Here is a 23194-nt window from a genome sequence, read left to right on the forward strand (position 1 = left end):
TTCAGAAGCATTAGTGGCTAAATTTACTTAAAGTACTAAAGTACTAATTTTGCATTTTCTGGAAAAGTAGTACTTTTTGGGATTTTAAATGCAGGATGTTTTACTGGTAATGAAGCATTTTTACATTGTGGTATTGATACTTTTACTTAAGTAAAGGATCTGAATACTTCTTCCAGCACTGCAGGTCTCAGACTCTGGAGGGTCACTAAATACGGTGAAACACCGGAAACACTTTTCTATCATCTGTAACTTGACGCGCGGGCAGAGCTCGATGGATACTCTGAGGTAATTTGGGAGCGCAATCTGAGAGAAAGAGTGGAGGCCTGCGGTTTACTTAGGTAAGTTCTGTGTGGACCTTGTTTGTTTGTTTGTTTGTTTGTAATCGTTTTGCAGAAACACAGCGAAACCACGAAGCTAAGACTTCTTTGTAAAAGTAAGAAGAGTTTGCCTGCAGTCCGCACAGTCTCCAGGCTGCTGAGCTCTGACTTTGTTTGTATAAATTAGTCATCGGAGTCATGAGCAGATGAATCAACTTCCTAAGAAACTGTTGCATGAAGTTTAAAAAGTTTCATCCTGGAACTGAACCGAAGATTTCAAATGATATAGTGAAGAGATCCAGACTTCACTGCGGCATCTGCGGGGAGTTCCAGAAAAAACAACCGCTTGTCTTGAGTGAGACGAAGTGAAGCAGGATTAATTCATCTGTTATCTATAAAGTTAGACTAATTCAAGTCAGATCCGACTTTGAAACGCAGACCTCATCCTAGATGAATTCACAGTGAAGAACACAGACAAGGGCCATGTTCATGGCCACAAAGCATCATTTTACATAACACTGAGAATAAAACATAACTGCAAAAATGAAATGAAAACTGTAGAAGTAAAGGAGAGATGACTTTGAACACCTGTGTTAGTTCAGTTCACTGGAACAGTTTGTGATCATGTTGTTGTGGGTGAGAAATGTGAAATGTCTTTGTATCATATATGTCAAAATGATGATTGGACAGGATGTGTGAGATGGAACATGGTATTTAAATCACTTTAATTGACTCAATAGGACACCAGTGAGGTAATTTATTTTATAGTAAGAAAATGAAATGATTTTCCTTGAAACTTGGACGGTGCTGCTGGGTTTATACAAGTGACTTGCATATGGTGGAGCTACTGTTCAAACACCCTTAGATTTATTCACTGTTTGCCCTTTTGGTATTTTAATATACTGATTTCTGTGTGTCTGTTTCTTTACTTTTATTCCGGTGATGTTTAAAGACAGAGCAAATGGTGAAAATGTTAAATATGATGCAGTCATTTATTTGCTTCATTTGAACTGCAGTGCATTTTAAAGCACATATGTGTTCAGTTGAATACTGTGCAGCAGATTCACAAAACCGAAAAAAGACATGAGCGAGGGTTTTATGAAAACTAGCTTAACCACGATTAGTTAGTCTAGTCTGCAGGGATGTGTTTCCATAGCAACTTATGTCAGACTTATTTAAACCTCCTTTTATGAGACAGAATTTCTTGAATAAGCCTGGTTTCACTGGTAATCTGGTTCTATGAAACACCTCCTAGTACTGCTGCTTTCAAAACATGAAGTGTTTCTTATTAATAATACATATCAGACTTTTTGCGCTTTTTCAGGCTTTTCTACAACTGTGATACATTATAACTTCATCATGTAGTGACTTATAGTTTCAGTCTGGTATTCTTTGCAGTCTACTTCCAAATTCTTTACAAGAAAAGGGGTATACTTATGTTTAGCTGTCAAGTTGTACCACAGCACTGGTATTTTTGTCCCTGTTCCAGACTGGGGATAATTACTATGGTTGGAAAGTGTTTCAGTCATGAACTGTAAGTTTTCTGACATTCTTGCGTCAGATCACACTCCTCCGGTCCATATCCTCATCCTGTGTCTGCTTTGTCTGTTGTTTTATTTTGTATGGGAGTTGTATTGTAACCTGCATGTCTAGATATTCTGGGCAATGCAATGCAACATGTCTGAAGTTGTTCACATGGCCCGAAGCCAGCTCTCTGCTATCCGCTGTGAGTGTTTGATAGTTAAAGCGTACAGTATGGCAGCTGAAGGCCAGCTGATCTGCCCTGATGCACAAAAACACTCTCCGATTCAAAAGTTTCCAAAGAGATGTGTTGCCAGAAAGGCTAAATGGGGAGGATTACCATTTCTCATTGATGTTTGAACCGGATGCTTTAATACATGAAACTGAAAACCTTAGTCTGGAGAAAAACTGCACAAATGTTGCTTTGTCTGTGGTTTCAAGTGAATGTGAGACAGTGGGAGACTTGTGAGCATCCTGTGGAAAATGAAGGTGTTTTTTTTTTAATGTGCCGGATACGTGGTCATTCTCTTTTACGCTTGAACAAGAAAAACTTCATTGTGACCAAGTGTGTGTCTGTGTTCTTCACGCTTCATTTGGGAATCACAGCCGGAAAACATCCGTGCGTTTCATTCTTTCTCTTTTGCTCATTCCCCCCGCTGCCCGGCCGGCCTCACGTGTCACCCTTGTAACTCTCTCCTCGTCTCCCCTCGATCAGACCATTCACGTCTCTGGGCACATGGAAAGTGTGCAGAGTTCATTGCTGCTGCTACTGCTGGTCTGCTAGTACAAAATGTTGTCGCCTCTCTCTCTAAAACCTCTCCCCCTCCCTTTTCGTGTCACCTCCTGTAGTTTTCTGGGTCAGGGGGAAGCATTCCCCAGCATTGCTCTCATCACCACAGAAGCTCTGTAAACTACTGTACAGAGCCTCTCCTCACTCTTCATGTTGTTCAGAGGCATATTTTGCTTTTGATCATCACTGAAAATGCAAAAAAAAGACTCAAATCGTGCTCTAGTAGAATACCCAACGCATATTTTAAATACCATTTAACAGGGAGATAGCAAAAACACCATAAAGGTCAGTCCTTTTTCCATCTTCCTGTGACCGACATATTCTCTGCATGCATTTATTAAAAGTGGCCTTTCATTTCAGTTTTTTTTTTCATGCTCTCTGGTTTGACCAAAACTACTTTAAAATAATTAACAACTTCAACAGAGTGGTGCTTTCAGAATTTTTAATGGAGCAAGAAAGGTTCACATCTCTCTACGTTTACACTCTCTGCACTGGCTCCTTATTTGTTTAAAAGAAGAGGCTTTTCCTCACTGTGTTGGTGATGTTGCCAAAAGACACTCTGTCTTACTGCACCAAAAACATACCTAAAGCCTATTATGGAGCTACTTTTGCACCTATTAACCTAAACTCTGGCAAAATATTTCCCTGCATCTCAATTGACAATAAAACTCTATATGCAAGCCTCTGTAGTTCTCCTAATGTTATCTTACTATTGATACTTTTAAAGTTCAATTTTAAACACTTGAATTAAGGTTTCATGTGTGTTTATTCACTGTCTTCGAGACTCATTGCATGTTAGTGCACCAAAATGTGGCAAACGATTAATAAAAGTTATCGCTCTCATTGATTACATGATCTTTCTCAAAGCCAGTTTCGGGTTTCTGTTTTTGCACGTTTCTCACACTGTGCTGCTGCTGTCTTGTTTTTGTCGCACAGTATACTGTAGCTCTAAATGTCTTCTGTGCTCTCAGCTCTGTCTCTACTTGTCAGCAGGAGTCAATGTGCACAGACATGCAGACTGCTTCAGGCTATCCGTTACATGCCTGCCATCCCTCTTGTGAAACTGCATTCTGCTGTTTTATAGCATTTTTTTTGTACACACGCTCCATAGAAGGATGTCCATGTATTTACATATTTACCTCATTTTGTTGTTGATGAAACATAATTTGCAGCACATGTACATTTAACCCACCATTATTGTCCAAATGTCACGCCACCTGATGATGTGTGACCACTTACAAACACGTCTTTGTGCCCTGCCATGCAATCAGTCCTCAGAATGTATATTCAGGTGCGAAGCATCAAAACAGTCGGGTTTTTCTGTCCCAGCAGGGACTGGCACAGGCTGTGAAGCTGCATTTTTGTTTGGCAACTGTTTCCTTCAGTATATTTTCACATGTGTCTGCTATTTCTTTTGTCTCATGTCTTCCAGGGAGTAAAAGCTGGGAGCACAATGGTCCCTGTCTGAGCCTTGACAATAGCCATTATGAATGGGAGTGAGAGAGGAGGGAGCGGTGGAGAGACAGAAAGGGGCTACAGGAAGTTCTCTTCGCAGTGAACTGTCATTTTTTTTTTTTTTTTTTTTTTTTTTTTTTTTGGTGTGTGAGATTTCATAAACCCTGTTGTTTTCCTATTTATTTACCAAGTGAAAGGGCTCAAGGGGTTCGCCATCTGCTCTGTTACTTCAGCAGGTGTTAAGTGACAACTGAGCAGCTTTAGTTCACATAAATTGATGCTTGGAGTAGATTATAAATCCACCGAGGACGAGTGTGGCATTGCTTTGCCCATGCAGGATCAGTCTGGTTAAAAAGAGGGGAGGGGGGATGATATCACTCTTTTCCCCCCTCCTTCTCTGATTGGGTACAGGGGGAGAAAGTGGGTGAGAGGTTGAGGGGTGTGCGGGGAGGGGAGTGGATGTGGGAAAGGAGAGATTTATTCAGTGAGGTGAATACCTTGCCTGGTGGAAGATGAAGTGGTTTGTTGGAGGGGCTGAAATGAGCAGTTTTAGGGAGAATTGTAGTTTTGCAGCGTGTGTGTGTGTGAAGATTGTCAAAGGTTGTTTTTGAGGTCTCTGGTTCTCCCTCTTTCATTCAGTTTTGATATGAACAATAAAGTCTCTGGCAGGGAATGATGGGGGAGGACTTATAGGCTCGGAGCTGTCAGGCCGTTCCTCCCCCTCATCCTATCTCACCAACCAGCCCCCCGCTACTGTACGCACCCTGAGACTCTGTCCTTGTTGGATAAAAGAGTGGCACAACATGACTGAGAGTAACCCCGGTGGCTGTTTCTGTTAAGCCAATCAATATTACTTCCTGGTGTCTCCCCCTACCCCCCCACCCCTCCTGTATGCAGCTCAGGCCTTTTCTTCTCTTCTTCTCTCTGTGTGCGGTGCCAAGCCTGTGGCCCAGTGTGGCTCAGCCTTTTAACCAGACTCCTTCAGTCTGGTATTCGACAGTTTCACCAGTGGAATGATGTTTTTAATTATATTTATTCTTATTTTAAGATCATTTGTAGTGTAATGTAAAGAGTGGTTTACTATAGGAGAGTCCAATCGCTGGAAATTAGAAATACAAATGTAATAACTTGCAAAAATCATCGGAAACTTAGTTTTGATTTTCTAGTACAGAACCAGTGGGAATATGATTCATTTTATTTATTTATTTTATTTTACTTAAGTTCATTTTATTGAACAGAAGTCCTAAAAAATGCATTCACCTTTTAAATAACTTGTAGTGAAATCTCTAGGGATGCACCAATCCGACTTTTTCAGTCCCAATACCGATACCTGGGCTTTGGGTATCGGCTGAGTCATCATCTCATTCTGTTATGTGTGAGGCAAAATCAGGCTTGACTTAAACATTGCTTTCCTAACTTTGTAAAACAAACTGCAACAAATAAATACATACAGATATAAATTTACTGAATTATTATTTATTAAAATAACGGTATCCGATACAAGATTGTCCCATTATCACTGATACCTGATCCAACTATTTGAGTCAGCATCAGATCAATATCCAATATCAGTATCAATATCGGTGCATCTCTACAAATCTCCCTTTTAAAATGTATTGAACCAGCACTGCTTCTTGGTCTTAGTGCTGAAATGATTGATAGCATTCCCTCCTCCACTCAAAAATCAGTTTTCTTCTTGTTCTTTCAGCTGAATATTTGAGCTTCACTGTGCAGAATGATGAAGGCTGTTTTCACATTCATCTGCTCAAAGTGGAAAGTTTCTCTGTGCTCGCCGAAAATTTAGAGTTTAAGGCGGGTACCTACGAGCATGATTTCTGACATCACAACTAGTTTGGAGCCAGTCGTGGTCCAGTGTGCGACTTACACAAGTGTGATGTGGAAACATGAAGCCTCCAGAGAATGGACTTAACAGTGAAGTAGGAGACATCTTGTGTCTAGCAGTTAAACTTTTGAGATGAAAAATATTTGCATACTCATAACTTTATACACACACACACACACACACACACACACATATATATTTATAACTTATAATTTATTTTAAATTATAAGTGGACATTGGAGCTCTGCAGTGTGTGAGCTGTGTATAAGTTTATATCGATATTTGCTCACTTTCAGCCCAGCACCTGCCCTCTTCAGCTTGGATGTGCATGCATACTCCTAGCTCATATTCATAGATTCTGAATTTTTTAACGAGGTAGAAGGAGAAGACGTATTTTTAAGGATTTTAATGAGATAATTGAACTTTTTTGTGGCAAAATCATATCATTATTCAAAGTTGAATATTTTATATACATCTTAAAACATGTCTGGAGGGGATCTTTAAGCATTCACTGGCTTCATCTTCAAACGTGAGGATTTGCTGCGTTTCTGTTTTTATGTTCTCGTAAATTGAAAGTTTCTGGGTTTTGGACTGTTGGTTGGAGAAAAACAAGCCATTTGAAGATGTCAACTTGGGCATTTTTCACTATTTATGGACAAATGACAGATCAAACAATTAACCAATTTAATGAAAAAAGACAAATTAATTATTAATGAAACAATTATTACATCAGATAAACAACAGGTAAATGTAAAGTAAAATAAGTAAAAACAAACTAAATACCCATTTAAAAAGGTATTAAAAATTCTTTTGAAAGAAAACTGCATTTTTAAAACTTATTTGAAAGGACACTGAATCTTTCAGCCTCAGTATTCTGCATGTTTACGGTTTGATGCTTCTTGCAGGAGATGTTGAATTTCTTTTAGTGCAGCACAATGAAACTTGTGAGACGTGAATTCATCATATAATTTCCTTCAATTTCACTGCTTTTTTTTTCTTCTTCTTTCTCTCCTCTCTGTTGTCCTCTCTCAGATATGCATTTCCAGGAGTGGATACGATCACTTCGTTCCAGCACGGGACTCAAAGTGTCCGAATCAGACGACCTCTGGAGTCTTCTGCCGTCTCTGCCTCTGTCCTCCTTCTCCCTGTCCTCCTTGTCTCTGTCTCCCTCTTCTCTGCTGGGTTTAGGAGCCCTCGCCTCCCTCACTGCATATTGGCTGGTGACCCGTCCTCGACCCATGCGTCCTCCCTGTGATCTACAAGCCCAGTCCGTAGCTGTGAACGTGAGTGAATTGCTGTTGGCATCATGATGTTTTGACTCGTGCACATGAGATTTGTTATAAACATAGGGGTGCTTTTTTAAGATGTATTAATGTAATGCTTCTTTTGTAGGGAGATCCCAGCTGCAGGCGATCTGCTCTCCTTAACGATGACTCACTGCTGGAGTTTTACTATGATGACACCAAGACAGCCTATGACATGTTCCAGAGAGGCCTGAAGATCGCAGGTGATGACACAGGACATAGGCACAACACATTTAATTTGTCTTTATCCCAGATTTTACTATATAGTCATATCAAAGAACAGGAACAAAAGTTTTTAATTGAATAAATAAATCCAGTTTCCTGCTGCTCTGTAAAAACTTCATAAGTCTGCCTATGTTTGCTTTCATGTCTTAATAAAACAGATAAAAGATGAATGAATGAAAGATGATAAAAGATTACATGATTTTCTGTGGTTAGAAACAAACCTTAATGCCCTTAAATCTTATGAAAGGCTCTCAAACTTAACTGGGGAAGAACACAGAAACACACAATAGTCAAGGTACAAAAAGAAAAGCTGCTTTTTTCTGGACAAAACAGGCAGTCATTTATATATGCATCATCATACCCAAACTCATATTTTAAATAAATTTATGTTAACGACATTGAAATCTACATAAAATATGTTTTATAACCGTAATTAATAACCATAAGCAATTAACATTTGCTTCTTGTCATTATTCTTTACAACATTATTCATCATAATTTCACTTGAACATTGTAAATAACAAAGTATTGTTCTTGTTTCTTGTTTTATCAGTTAGATGATTTTAAAGGTCCAATAAATGACATTCAGCTTCATTGGATGTCAGCATACAGCATATTTGCTATCTAAAGATGTAGTGGAGTAATGGATACCTGAGCAGTGGATGAAGTCACACTCCCTCTGTGTGTGTTGTTATCTGAGCTTCTGTGTTCTTTGTTCTGGTGTCCGCACCGGCCATGCGTGCATGTCAGTGCCCTCCATGCCCATTTCCAAGATGGCAATTGTGTCATAAACTTTCTCAAACTACAGCTTAACAGTACACTTAAATATTTTTCTGAAAACATTTGAGGTGAGAAATAGGCAACGTAGGAAAAGAATCTTGATCCATATTTGATCAGCACTGCCTGGTTTGACAGTTTGATCTGAGTTGGGTTTTTTTTCCCAACTTGATTGACTCACACACTTGTTTTGGTCTGAGATGTTGGTGCTATAGTGTGACATCCAGTGGATGAATGTTATGTATTGTAACTTTAAATATGACAGATGACAACTCTTGCTTGAATTGGGTCATGAGCAGAGCTTTGATATTGAAGATATTAAGTCCCTAGTTCAAGCAAAAATATAAATATCAGAGGTGTCGTACAATAAATGGATGTTTGAACTGATGTGACACAACTGTTTTGCGCCCTTCAGGAAATGGCCCTTGTCTTGGATTCAGGAAGCCGGGGCAGCCCTACGAGTGGATCTCCTACACTGAGGTCTGACACATTGTTGTGTTTTGATCCTCTAGTCCTCAATAGCACTTCGGTATAATCTGTTCTTCACTGCTATTTGTTCACCGATCCTTCAGGTGGCTGAACAGGCGCAGGTGCTGGGCTGTGGGCTGCTGGCCAAAGGCTGCCAACCGACACCGGAGCAGTTTGTTGGGATATTTGCACAAAACAGACCAGAGGTATGCACTCATCCCTGACTTGTAGTGTGATTTATTTCCACCCTAAATCTTTTGAAGATATTTTTCAAGACACTAGTAGGTAGAACTTACTGGTAATATACTCTTATACCCACACATCCCTGCATAGGTTTATGACTCCTCAGGATCATATTTCTTTCTACGAAGTTTGAAAATGAAAATATAAAATATATTTTTGTCTGTCTGTCCTCAAATTGTGCTTGCCTTCATACTTATTGAGGGCAAAGTGCTGTTGGTGAATGTGGGTCTCCAGGGCAGCTAATATTGGAGCATGTCTGCTCCCAAACTCATTTTTTAATATATCTGTCAGGCAAAACCATTTTCCTGTGTAGACTCTATCAGAGCCTGTAGCTTGGCTTCAACATAATCCACTAATTTAGTGGTGCTTCTTTAAATTTTGAATGCGGTTTTGTAAACCTGAAATGCATTGTTGTTGATGATAATACATATACAGATGGATGATAAATTAATGGAAAAACCAGCACAGGCCTGAATGCTTGACCCGTACAGTGAGGGGATCTGGTGGCTCTGTTATGCTTTGGGGGGCATTTTGCTGGCATGGTTTGGGTCCACTTGTGTCCTTAGAGGGAAGGGTCACTGCAAATCAGTACAAAGTTGTTCTGAGTCATCAGTTTTATCCTATGATGAAACATTTCTATCCTGATGGGAGTGGTCTCTTCCAGGATGACAATGCCCCAATTCACAGGGCATGAGGGATCACTGAATGGTTTGATGAGTATGAAAATGATGTGAATCGTATGCTAAGGCCCTCGCAGTCACCACATCTCAACCAAGAATGGTGTTCATCCCTCCAGAAGAGTTCAGAGACTTGTAAAATCAATGCCAAGGCTGAGGAACAGCATTCTGCAAAAAGATATTCCCTCATTTCGTGTTTTGATGATGGTAGCGGAGAGCGCTGTCTAACACGTCAGTCCAAAATCTTCCATAGCTGTTCAATTGCGTTGAGATCTGCTGACTGTGAAGGCCATAGCATATGATTCACATAATTTTCATACTCGTCAAGCCCTCGTGCCCTGTGAAGGGGCATCCTGGAAGAGACCACTCCCATCAGGATAGAAATGTTTCATCATAGGATAAAGATGATCATTCAGAACAACTTTGTACTGATTTGCAGTGACCCTTCCCTCTAAGGACACAAGTGGACCCAAACCATGCCAGTAAAATGCCCCCCAAAGCATAACAGAGCCACCAGATCCCCTCACTTTAAGGGTCAAACATTCAGGCCTGTATCAGTTTTTCTCTTAATTTGTCACCTGTCCGTAGCTCTCTAATATTTTAATATCTTAACAAATAAATGAGCAAAGATTGGAAATGAGTGTAACGGTGCTGCTCTGTCTCCCTCTGCTGGTGACAGTGGATTATCTCAGAGCTGGCCTGCTACACTTACTCCATGGCAGTGGTGCCTCTGTATGACACACTGGGGCTGGAGGCGATGGTCCACATACTCAACTTGGGTGAGAGAACTTGCATGTAGAAATAACAACACAACACTTTTAACTTCACTTATTTAAAGGAAAAGGTCACCACACAATATAAACTTAGTCATTATTGGCCTGTTTGCCAACCTCCCATTTTGAATCAGTCTGTACTGAAGTCTTCAAGACCAGTGTGGTGAGCTTAACACAGTGAGCCTTCTCCCAGAATACTGTTTGAGAGTCGGAGATACATCAAACTCTGTGCTTATTCCAACTCCAATTAAGAAACTTTATAACTTTATAAGAGAATATAGCAGATAATTTGGTACACAGTATGATGGATGCAGTTGGATGTTAGAATAAGTACTCACATCATTTACTTTGCTAACAATACAAGAATGTAAAGATATGCCGTTACAAGTAAAAGTCCTGCTTTCAAAATCCTACTATAACTATCCTACAGTAGTATTATCAGCTAAAAGTACTTCTGTAGAAAAATGGGGGTGGGGTGAGTTAATAGGGTAGAGAAGAAGAGGGGAAAAAGTTGCGCAACACAAATTTGTACTTGAAGTATTGGATAATTTTACCTCTTATGGCCCTCGAGCAGTTATTTAAATGAAACCATCTGAGAAGTTAAAAGGGGAAATCTGTCTTTGATACAACTCCTTAAACATCTGAAACATGACAAGAGTCAGCCTTAAGTAAACAGTGTTTTCTTGTTAGGAATCACAAGCTAAAATGTTGTGAACCACTGGTTTAATCTTTAACTGCATGTTACTTTGTAAGTTTATATGTTTTTATGTAAAATCTTTATCTGAAAAGTAACTGTAGCTGTCAAATAAGTATAGTGGATTTAAAAAAGACATTTCCCACAAAAATGTAGTGGTGTAGAAGTATTTAGTAAGAAAACTGGCAAATACAGTATAAATACCTCACAATTATAAGTATTTATTTACTTTCTACCACTGTTTGGATGTTTGGACCCAAAGTACAGTCATGTGACTTCAAATTGTTGGATCACTGCACTAGAAGAGTGTGAGAAACGTTTGGTTTTGTCTTAAAATTTGATTTATTTTTAAATGTCCGTGAAAAATGTCTGCCCTCATGTCGTTAGTTTGAAGGAGGGCTGAAATAAAACGGATTTGTTGGCCCTTCGAGCCTCACTGGTTTTACAACTGGCACAAGGTGGAGTAGAAACCCACTGATTTCTCACTTACCACTGTTAATGTACTGTTTGTGTCCTGGTGGATTTTAGCGGAGATCTCTCTGGTGATCTGTGACCGGGAGGAGAAGGCGGCGTCTCTGTTGGAGAACAAGGAGAAAGGCGTGACTCCAAAGCTCTCCTGCCTGGTTCTCTTTAACGATTTCAGTGAGGCCTTCGTGGAGAGGGCGAAGAATTGCCAGGTGGAGGTTTTGAAACTGGCACAGCTCATGGTGAGCAGGGTGGAAATCACTATAATAATGCAGACTCATTTAAATTCGTCCCCTCTAATCGAGTCATCGATGGTGATATTTAAACTGTTATGAATAACTCCTCTTTGTCCACATCTTAGGAGCTGGGAAGGCAGAACCTCAAAGATCCTGTGGTGAGTTTACTGTCTCTCAGCTGCTACATCACCGCATCAAACTGGTTTCAGTAAATACCTAATCCCCCTCTAAATACTGGGATGACAGTTTTATCGTTGCTCATGTCCCGTAAGATATCATTAACACGCACTTGTAAACAGGGTTTAAATTAACAGTGGAGGAAGCCCGTTGTCATATTCTCATATTTTATTGCTGCCTGCTGTAGCCGCCCCAGCCTCAGGATCTGGCCGTGGTTTGCTTCACCAGTGGAACCACAGGTACCGTCTGATCCCATAAGTCTCTGCGTAATTATCCTTCACTCACATCATTAGAGAAGTGTCCTTGAGTGCCCACTAACAACCTCTCTTTATGGCACTGCTGTAGCTTCCTATGCTGCGCTGGGCACTGCAATAATGTCTTGTTTATTTATCCAGGAAAGCCCAAAGGAGCCATGATCACCCACGGCAACATCGCCTCCAACACTTCCTCTGTCATTAAGATCCTGGAGGTCTGTCTACACTTCCACCTCCTTGTCTAATTGAGAACAGCCTCACAGCTACCGTCACTCCCTATCTGCTTGTGTCTCTGTTCACCTATCTCCAAACTGTCCCTCTCCCTGCTGTGTCTAATGGTATGATTTAATTGGGTGTTTGATTGCCCTTGTCGCTGTGAGGTACTTTAACTAATTGCCCTTGTATAAAGATTCTGCTATCTAACTGCTGTTGAAAAAGCCATACAGCATGTTTGATTGCCTGTGTGGTTTCTCTGTATGCTGCTGCCTGAACTTAATCTCTCCCATGTGTTTTGCTCATTTTATTATTTCTTGTTTCTCTCAGGGTTCATTTGTGATCCAGCAAGAGGATGTGTCGATCTCCTACCTGCCACTTGCTCATATGTTTGAGAGGATGATTCAGGTAGTTGATCCTCTTCTCAGACTTTTTTTTTTATTGGTAGTGTGTGTTTGTGTGTAAGCCCTAAATTAAGTCTATTTCTGTCTCAGGTCTCAATGTTCTGCCATGGAGCCCGAGTAGGATTCTACCAAGGAGACATTTCTCTTCTTATGGATGACATTAAAACTCTCAAACCCACCTTCTTTCCTGTTGTCCCTCGTTTGCTTAATCGCATCTATGACAAGGTTGGTGAACACATTCAGATCCTGTCATTAGTGTCATATGTAGCACCTCATAGGCTCTGGGTCGGTTATGTTTTTACACCTCATTTATGTTTCTGTACAATTCCACCAATTTCTATAAAGATCCTGGGCTCAGTGACCTCTCCGCTGCGGCGGGCTTTGCTTCATTACGCTGTGAGGAGGAAGCAGGCGGAGCTCAGCAGTGGCGTTGTACGTAACAACAGTCTTTGGGACAAGCTGGTGTTCAACAGGATTCAGGTCAGTTGCTGAAACACCATTTTACTTCCATCTTGGATCACATTTTCACATTTTTCATTGTAGCCATTACTTCTGTTGAATTTGCATCCATGTCAGTTGATCCATTTTTTAAGTCCAGACTGAAATATCTCGAAAACATGGATGATAGCGATGAAATTTGGTACAGATATCAACCAATCCTAGACGATGTATCCTCATGACTTTTGGATCCCCTGACTGTTCCTTTAGCGTTCCTGCTGCTGCTGCAGCTCAAATTGTTCACTTATTCAGTGAAATATGTCTGCTAGATGAATTGGCAAATAATACCAACACTCATTGTTCCCAGAGGATGAAGCCTACTGATTTTGGTGATCCCATAACTTTTGATCTTGCACCATCATCAGGTCAAAATTTTAGTTTATGATGTAATACCTGCAAAACTGTTGTATGTTAGTATTTTGCTGAAATACAGTCTCACAGAGCTGCTAGTATTGTACTATTATAGTATTGTATTGTAGCGTCTCTCAAGAATAAGACTACAAGATGTTACCTGGCTTCAGTAACAATTTAGTAGTTACAAAGCCAAAACAAAGAAAAATGGTTAAACAGTTTTCTGTGCTATTATCCGTCAGCTACCCTCTCTCTGAAACCTCCACATAGACCAACTCACACTCCCATAACTAGCAGGCAAAACAACACCTAACTCTGCCATTCACAGGTACATGTCTCACACAAATGTTCACTGACACCCTGGAAATCTCAGTAACTTCACTTGAACATTCTTCTTTATCTTTAGCTGAACTAATATCTCTGAACACAGTGACATAACAGTAACTCTGTCACCCAGACCATTAAAATTTGTAGGTTGCTAATCCACACACTTTGTTCTCTAGTAAAGATCTACAGGACCAGTGTCCATTTCAGAAATTTAAAAAAAAAAAATTTTTTTTTGGTTTTCAGTCTTTAATGGCACATTTTCTGTTAATCCAGGACTCTACAGTTGTCACTGTTTATGTTTTCCACAGTATTTAACACAGTGGTACATGTAGACAAGTAGCCTCGCAAATAGTCAACAAATTTGTATCCAAGCTTTACAAGAGAAGCACAACTATTCCAGCAATCAATGCCAAAAGCACCAGGAGTGTGGGAGTGTATTGGAGAAGTATGCACACGGGGAAGCAAGAAACGGTGAAGCAACTGAAAGATTTTGGCTCAGTGTGGTCAATACAGATGGGAAAATATGGTCTAGGTTGGAAATGCCATTAAAATGGAATTTTGCTTGGACCCACAATATGATTGTATGATTGCATACAAACCTGGGTGCATTGCTTGTGTTTCAGGCCAGTTTAGGAGGTAATCTGCGGTTCGCCCTGACTGCTTCAGCGCCCATCTCCCCCACTGTGCTGTCCTTCCTCAGAGCCACTCTTGGCTGTCTGATCTTTGAGGGTTACGGCCAGACAGAGTGCACTGCGGGCTGCACGTTTTCTATGCCCGGTGACTGGAGTGCAGGTAAGACATCATCTGATCCCAAACAGTTTTTCTCCAAATGATTTGTGTGTGTTTCAGTGCCTTTAGTTGGATACACTAGACCTCAGATTTGTGTGCGTTTGTCAGGTCATGTTGGCGCTCCTTTGCCCTGCGCCATGGTGAAGCTGGTTGATATCCCTGACATGAAGTACTATGCTAAGAACGGAGAGGGAGAGGTGAGCTCAAGACGTAAGCAGATGTAAACATACAAACAATATGCTGCCTGCTCACACTTCTCACTCCTTCCTTCTGTGTTAGATCTGCATCCGAGGCCCCAGTGTGTTCAGAGGCTACCTAAGGGACCCAGATAGGACAGCCGAAGCCTTGGACAGCGACGGCTGGCTGCACAGTGGGGACGTAGGCCAGTGGCTTCCAGTAAGATGAAAAAAAGCTTATCAGTGTAAAGGTGATAGATATAAATATCTAGTTTCCTGTAAGTGAGAAAATATGTATGTTTAAACTTTTCCTCTACCAGAATGGAACATTACGCATCATTGACAGGAAGAAGCACATCTTCAAGTTGTCCCAGGGAGAGTACATTGCTCCTGAGAAGATAGAAAATGTCTACATGCGTTGTGTTCCTGTACTCCAGGTGTTTGTGCATGGAGATAGTTTACAGGTACCATGCATATACAATTTGATTCATACTCAGTGGATTTATGTTCACAGCATTTGCTTTGGTGCGATTTAACTACTCTTGTCTTTCATGTCACCAGTCTTATCTCATAGGCATAGTTGTGCCTGACCCAGAGGTGTTTGTTGACTGGGCTAAAGAGCGAGGATTTGTGGGATCCTACGAGGAACTGTGCCAGAATCCTGTAGGTCATATCCTAATTTTGCAGCATTACTACTTTCACGTTGCAGTATGCCTTCAAAAAACTGATGAGGTTAATTTCCTTCCAACAGGATGTAAAGAATGCAGTATTAGAGGACATGAAAGCTGTGGGGAAGGAAGCAGGACTCAAGTCCTTTGAACAAGTGAGGAATCTCTGCTGACATTTGTCTGTTATAAATTTGCATGCTACAAAGTGTTCAATTCTGACTTCTTGTGTTGTACCTTTCCCTCCTTTTTAGGTGAAGGACCTTCACTTGCACCCAGAGACGTTCAGTGTCGCCAACGGCCTTCTCACCCCGACCCTGAAAAGTAGACGTGCCGACATCCGCAGAGTCTTTCAGGAACAGATAGAAACCATGTACAGCAAGACAGCTATGTAAAGGACTCTGTTCACTAATTCACACACACCACCCAAGATTTTCTGGTGTCCAATAAGGGAATAAGAAGGGACAGGGACCTGGGAGAAGAAAATTAAATCCTTAAATGTCCAGCAGTGCCTTGTGCAAAATATAAAACTGGATATATTTTGGAATATTGGTATTTTGCTTCACAGAAGTTTTAATTCACGTCCACTCGTTCCTCCTCTTGCACATACGTATTAATTCTTCACATGAAAGATTTCATCTAATGGGACCAAGACCATTATTCTGATGTTTGTTCCAGTCTCATTGCTGTCCACATCACTAATTCAGAGTTGTGATTCACTGAGGTTTTTACTGGTATATAAATTATTGTGTAGCTGTTAAGATAGGAATCACAGAACTTATTAGGAATCAAGGTGCAGAAATTTAGTTAGAAATTTATTTTAAGATGCCCTTCTTCTTTCCCATGCAAGGATTTTTTTTTTTTAAAGGGACACTGTTAAAGTTGGGTACTGGGATGTTGTTGCTCATACATTAACTGTAGGTCTGTATTTTACTGTTGATGGGTCCTCATTTCACATGTAAGTATTCATGAAACTTCCTTATTTTTAAGCTTGTTGATCATGCATTTTTCTAATTGGGTCTGAATGGCTTCCTAAACCAACATAATCCTTCAACTGAAGTTAAACCATTAAAACTAATGAGGATTTCAACCAGCAACAATGTGAAAAACTGTGTGAGCTGTAAATATTGCTTCTAGTGAGATTTCTTAAAAGGACACTACTGACTAATTCCAGTAAAGTAAAACTTAACAGTAATAAAGATTAGCTGCTGATAACTATTTTGTGTGAATTCATTCTAGATATTGTCCCTTTGTTTTGTTTCTGGATTTTCATGGTAGGTAAAGTTGTATGACCTTTAAGCCCATTTATAAAATTTTAAACATTCATTGCAGTCTAAATAAATATAGATTTTCTATATTTTTAAAAAATTATATCTACCATTTTACATGCACTCACTTTGTTTGCAGACGATATTGAGACAAAATAAAACTCATCAAGGCCCAAATGAAACAGTAATTACAATTATCAAATAACAATGCAGATGTGGTTGGTTGTTAGTCTCACAGATAATTTATTTCATGATTGATTATACATTGAAATGACGGCTGAAAACATTGTCGATTGTTGTGATGATACATTAAAAAAACCTAAATAAAATCCACTCTAATGTTAAATTACTCACTCACTTGTGTTAAAAATCAACCACTACTACAACTTAAAAAAAAACCCATTAATCATTTAGAAAAACACCTTCATGAATAGTTACTTACATGTAATTCGAACACAAAGACAGACAATCGACTAAGCATTTGCTTCAATAACTCCAAAATAAAAACATGTTTGCCATAGATAAATAGTCAACTTCTTGGTATGACACCTCAGACATTACAGAAGAGCACTCATACATTTACCATCTTACCCCATTAACCAGAGCGTGTTCATCATACTGTAATGAGGCAGTACCTGATAAAAAAGGTGGAAACAAAGGAGTGCAATAACAGTATGATTTGGTCCAAAATGAAGGAAAGCCAAACAATTTGGCTTCTAACCCTGGTGTGGAGCGTACGCAGACAAGACTTTCTAACAGTGCCAACAATGTGTGAAGTTCTTGGCTAAAAGACAAACGGAACCACCAACAATAGAACAAAGGATGGATGGTTTCAATAAAAGAAAATTTGGGTGTCATGATCAAAGTTTGCCACTAGAGGGAGCACGAGCCTTTGTTTTCGACAGCAATGCCACTTCAACAACTGCTTGTTCTCTTCGCAGCCGGAGTGGTAGACCTTTCAACACCGCTGCTCAGGCACAATGTCACTCTGCACGTTAGTTTTCATGTTACATCCACAGTCAGGACAGTGTAGGCACATTATGCACAGGTGATGTTACCAAGATCAGCCTGCAAACCTTAATAAAAAAGCTCTCATACAACATGGCACAGAGCTTATATGACTGATAACCGTTACATTTTCTTGCAGATAACCTACAGTACACTACGTAACATTCAGTCTGTAGTGTTTGTAATTTCAAAGTTGTGTAATAAAAATGATGTTTCACAGACTGTTGATAACCTAGCAGATGTGACTAACGAAAACATTGTCTTACTTATTTCCTACTTTAGAAACAAATGCTTATAGACGTCTCTGAAACCTTGAAGTGTGACCCTGTTAATTAGCTCTGAGGAGAAATATTTGATTCCTTTACTAAAAAAAAAAAAAACACATTGGCTTATAATGTTGCACTTGGCTGATGGCTTAGTTAATGTGGCATTTCAGCTGCAGAGAGTCTTTGAAGAGAGAATAAAACATGGGATTGTAGTGCATGAAGAATGGGGAGTGATGATGAGGCCGCAAGGAAACAAACTGATAATCAGGAAAAGGCCACTGCTGTTCGTTTGAACTGTTTGGAGGAGCCTGAAAAGAGTGCAATCCATTCAGAGAGGCATGAAAGGAGCCCTTCCCGGTTACGGCTTTCCACCCTCAGTCGTCGGCAACAATGGACAGAGCACGCAACTCGCTGAGCTTGGCCTCGGTCTCCCTCTCCCTCTGCTCATCAGTCAACCCTGCCTGGTCGATCTGATCTGTTAACTCGCTGAAGATCTTGTACATTTCGGTGAAATACACCACCTAGGGAGGAGGAGAGAGAGAAAAAAGTGTGATGGTAGAAAAAAAAAATCTTGTCTGTCCTCTGATGAAGACTGGACAGGTGAATCCACAGACCTTTCTTAGATGCCTCTCAGGAAAATTACATCCAAACTCTTCCCCTCGAACAATCTAACCTAGCTTTTACTTACACAAGTCTGAAGCTGCTGGTTTCATACCTCTTCAACCCCGCTAATGAGAAGTGATTCGAGAGGGGAAGAGGGAGCCCACAGATATCAAACAACTCCGACAAAGCCCCAAAACCCATCACTTCAGTGGGTAGTGACCCTGCTTTTCTCTCCCAATCTGAACAAGAGATAGAGAGTGTTCACTGAAAGCTTTCTTGACACTTCCCACCCCTGCTTCTTCCCCTTAGTTCATGAGTCAGGCTCCCCAGAGAGTTGCTTTGATGATTAATAGACTTTAATCACATTACAAGACTCCAGAAGAGTAGGCAGAGAAAGAAAGTACTGGGAAATACAACCCCTTGAAACCCACACACACACATTCTCAATATTTATTCATGCAGCCATGCATACGATACCATACTCTTAAGGGGGCATCGCTGACTTATCTACGATTGCACGTGTCCTGTTGTAGGCCGAAACAGCGGAATCAACTAAGATACCAGAGGAAGAAATACTCACTGATTGACTAAAGGTCACAACAACACCTGCTAGGTCAATTTGCAAATAGAGAACTGTGCGTTTTATATAGAAATAACCTTTATCTAAATGTCATTGTCGGCCAAAAAGAAAAAAAGAAGTCAAGTTTCTAAACCACCTAAACAACAAACTTTTTAAAGTGCTCAGTCTGAAAGACATTTGTATGTTTATACCAATATCTGCCACCTAAACCACATGAGTGGGCCATAAGTATTGGGTTACTGCTGTTTGTGGGGGTAAAGCGGATATTTTTTTTTCTTCCCAAAAGTGGCTTGTTGAAAGGGCCATCGGAAATGTCCATATGACCAGTGATGATAATGTACACCAGATCAGTGTCTGGGTGCCCTCTCTAGAAAAGACACTCTACTATTACAATTAGTCGAGTCACCACGAGGAATAAACGCAGCCACAACACAACTGTGACCACCTACTACACAAAAAGGAGCCACTGGGTAAACCAGAGCTTTACTTTACATGACCTCTGTCTGGGCAGTTTGACACACCACAGTCCCAGCCGCTTAATATTTATATAGAGATGTTACACTATGACTTATTTGACCCCAAAATAATGAATAATTTCAGTTGCATTTCACCCAGTAAGTCCTTAAATACTGCCTGAATCAACAGAAAAAAAAGGAAAAAGAAAGTAATCTTTTAAGTGTTTTTTTTTTAGAATGAACACACACAGCAGAGAATGCAAAACTGAGAAAAAAAAACCAACACAATGTCTCAATTCATCAACATCTGTACAGGTGGACAGGTCAGGCTGAGTGTCCCACTGACACTCGCTGGACGGGACTTGTGGTAGTGAAGATGAATGCTCGCAACAAAGGCAGCCTTTGTGCCTCTCCTGCTGCCGCTGGGAGCTGAGCAGCAACAGCGGCTGGGAGAGAAGGGAGTGGAGGATGAAACCCAGCACATGCAGCGAGGCTGGGGATGAGGTCCACTGGTCCACTGACCACCCACGTGTGGCTGTGTTTGTGTGTAAACGTGTACAAGCTCATTCATGTGCGTGAGCTACATGAATAAAGGTAACATACACTGAAAAAAATAGCCAAAATGTGGCTAATAAGAGCTCTTAGACCACACAAAGCCAGGTAAAAGGTAAAAAAAAAAAAGTGATTTAACTTTTAATTTTAAAAACCTGATCTTTCATTTGGGGACTCACAATTAATGTTGGCTATATTTAATGACTCAGTTTCTACTGTTTACTAATTTTACTACAAGTTCAAAGTACATCATAGAACTGTAATTGTCATTAGATCTAGGATAATCTCATTTACTTATTAGGAGTGTGCCAGGGACTGTCCCAAAGAGGAAATGACATGGCCAGGCAGGTCTGGAGTGGGGGAGGGGGACATGGCGGCGCTAACTCAAGACGCCCAGCTGCTTTAAGAGAAGCTTCAGGTTAGAGGACAACATGCATGGCTGCAGTGGAGCCAGACAGATGAGGCCTTCCTAGGCTAAACACAGTAGTGTGGGCCGTCACTGGGGGTTAATCACATTAGGACTGCGTGGAGGGAGACAGACTGCCAGGATTATACACTCCCTTCCATCAGACACTTTATCCACTGTTTAACTCACACTCAGAGGGCGTAACAGCACACTGTGGGGTGGGTGTGTGCTGTGCATGCATGCGTGAGCGCCTCATTGTGCGTGCATCTCTAGGGGGAATCACTGACCTGCGCCCGAATGAGAGCCTCAAAGCTGGGCTGGAAGTAGTCGATGCGGCTGTGGTAGAACTTGGGCATCTCGTCCAGCAGCTGCTTGTTCTTGGCCTCAAAGTCCTCCCTGACCGGCCTGAGCTCCTCTCTGGCCTGGGGGTGTGGAGAAGAGAGAGAAGACAAAAGAACAGGTCACTAGCGTTCACTATCAGCTCTAACTTAACATGACATCCCCTCATTTCACTATCCTCAGTTCATTTTCTAATTCCTCTATAAACATCGATAAAAGGTGTTGGAGAAAGGAGAAAAACAGAGAAACAATTTAGTTTTAAGAATTTCAGCCATCATTAGTGTCCTTTTTCTTATTTGGTCAGAAAGATATTTGCCTAATTCCCACGGAGAAGCAGTGCAAAAAAAAGGCTGTAATCACGACCGCAGTGAGGAGGAGTGGGTAATGTGGGCAGACTTGGCTGTGAGTGGACTCCAGCACCACTGATCTGTGTGTGAATGTATTAGTGGGTAGTCTACTGTAGGCATGGAGTTATGGAATGCACAATGAATATGTGTGAGAGGGTGAGAATTTTTATTAAGGGGAAGGGGGGAGTTGCTACATTGAAATTACAACATATTGTTTATCTGCTGCATTATGGAAAGCTCTCGTCACCTCAGTTTTCTTTACGCATGCCGGTTGAAATGGCACACTAGTGTTTTGTCAGGATCATTCCTTTAAGTGCAGAGGGATTCAAAGGGCAGGGATGTAGGGGCCTCTTCAAGGCTTTGTTCCCCTGACAGTGCTTTTCTCAATGTGTGTGGGTGGTTCGCCATGTGAGGATGTGTTAGAGGCAATAGCATAGGCAACACTGCAGCGCTATCTGTGAATGTGTGCGCTTCTGTAGTGGCCTCGTGGTGTGTTTGTGTGTGTGTGTGTGTATGTGTGTGTGTCTACAATTCTCAATTACGTGCCTGTAGATGTGCAGCAGTGCCTTTTTGAAAAGGCACTACTTGAGAGCCTGGTAGCTTGCGTGGGTGAAGGAGCGCACATGTACAGTATGCATGTGCTCAACTATTTTTGTTCATATCCAGTCAGCATTTGTGTCTTTTTCTACTTATTGCGCTCTATTCACAATACGTGCACCATGTAAGAGCAAGTGAACTCTGCACCTCTGCAGATAGGGGGGGCCATTTGAGTGGACCGACACGTGCACCGATGCAAGCTTCAAACTCGCAGTACCTGATGTAGTTTGACCATAACGGGCCCGGTTTTTTCTTTCTCTTCGTACTTCTCCACTTTGGATTGCAAACGTTTGTAGTCCTGCAGCGCCTGTTCCCGACGTTTCACTGCCATGTTGAGGCTGGGGAAGACGCCGCTGTACCTAAAAAAAACCAGCACACAGACAGCCTTTATGACACCTCTGACACAATAAAAAGAGCACTAAACGTAACACACAAAAGCATGCATGCACAAATTCTCATACATTCACACCACAGTATTCAAATGAAAAAAAAACAACATAAAAACAAAAAACTAAAGTTACTGAAATTATTAAGCAGCTCTCCTAGCTCTTTAAAATATGCAGGCAAGCATTCAGTATTGCATCCCATCTTAATAAAAGTCATTATGAATGAATAAAACCCCTCTTCTCAACATCTTATTGTAGAGGTACTCTCAAACCCCAGAGGACAGCTCTGCATTAAGCTTCCTCTAATCTATTATCTAATTACTATAGTTCAAAATGGCATGAAACAATTCATTTTGTGACAATTATCATATTCCAAATGAAAATATATTCTTGCAATGAGAATCCTAGTCTTCTGCACTAAAAATAGGAAAACACTCATCTGTAACTTAGCAACAGGAGTCTGAGCTTCATCCTGGGACTTGTTGCACTGGTTTTGTGACTGCTTTTAATGGGAGGCAGGAATACTGTATACAGTAAATATTCAACCTCATGAGAAGATTTAATGAATTATAAAATATAATTTAACATACATGGATGATACATAACATCTAAACTACCTGATTAAACTTCTAATGTATTTAATACACAGTATGCTGTAAAGGCTGAACATTATTTCTTTGAATTGATGTAGTTGTGCTCAATTTTCATTTACTTTGAAAGGAAAAGTATGTAAAACTAATAATAT

General features: G+C 40.6%; 2 protein-coding genes across 2 annotated transcripts in view; one reads left to right on the forward strand and one right to left on the reverse strand.

The window, feature by feature from the left end:
• The first annotated feature begins 230 nt into the window (after positions 1 to 230).
• acsl2 (acyl-CoA synthetase long chain family member 2) lies at positions 231 to 16857 on the forward strand. The gene is made up of 20 exons (XM_044368611.1): positions 231 to 338; positions 6959 to 7209; positions 7319 to 7433; positions 8648 to 8712; positions 8805 to 8906; positions 10300 to 10399; positions 11616 to 11794; positions 11914 to 11946; positions 12153 to 12204; positions 12361 to 12434; positions 12763 to 12840; positions 12927 to 13061; positions 13182 to 13316; positions 14636 to 14804; positions 14910 to 14998; positions 15081 to 15197; positions 15298 to 15441; positions 15539 to 15640; positions 15729 to 15800; positions 15897 to 16857. The coding sequence occupies exons 2-20, from the start codon at positions 6961 to 6963 to the stop codon at positions 16035 to 16037; spliced, it is 2151 nt and encodes a 716-aa protein (XP_044224546.1). The 5' UTR covers positions 231 to 338; positions 6959 to 6960; the 3' UTR covers positions 16038 to 16857.
• Positions 16858 to 17129: 272 nt separating this feature from the next.
• bin3 (bridging integrator 3) overlaps positions 17130 to 23194 on the reverse strand; it is a 33737-nt gene continuing 27672 nt past the window's right edge. Inside the window, exons 7-9 of the mRNA XM_044368623.1 lie at positions 22281 to 22422; positions 21068 to 21202; positions 17130 to 18705 (exon numbers count right to left, since the gene is read on the reverse strand). Coding sequence (XP_044224558.1) covers positions 18559 to 18705; positions 21068 to 21202; positions 22281 to 22422 — 424 coding nt within the window. The 3' untranslated portion in view covers positions 17130 to 18558. The remainder of the gene's footprint in view (positions 18706 to 21067; positions 21203 to 22280; positions 22423 to 23194) is intronic.

This window comes from Thunnus albacares, chromosome 2 (genome assembly GCF_914725855.1).
Source record: "Thunnus albacares chromosome 2, fThuAlb1.1, whole genome shotgun sequence".
In the NCBI taxonomy this organism is placed as follows: Eukaryota; Metazoa; Chordata; class Actinopteri; order Scombriformes; family Scombridae; genus Thunnus; species Thunnus albacares.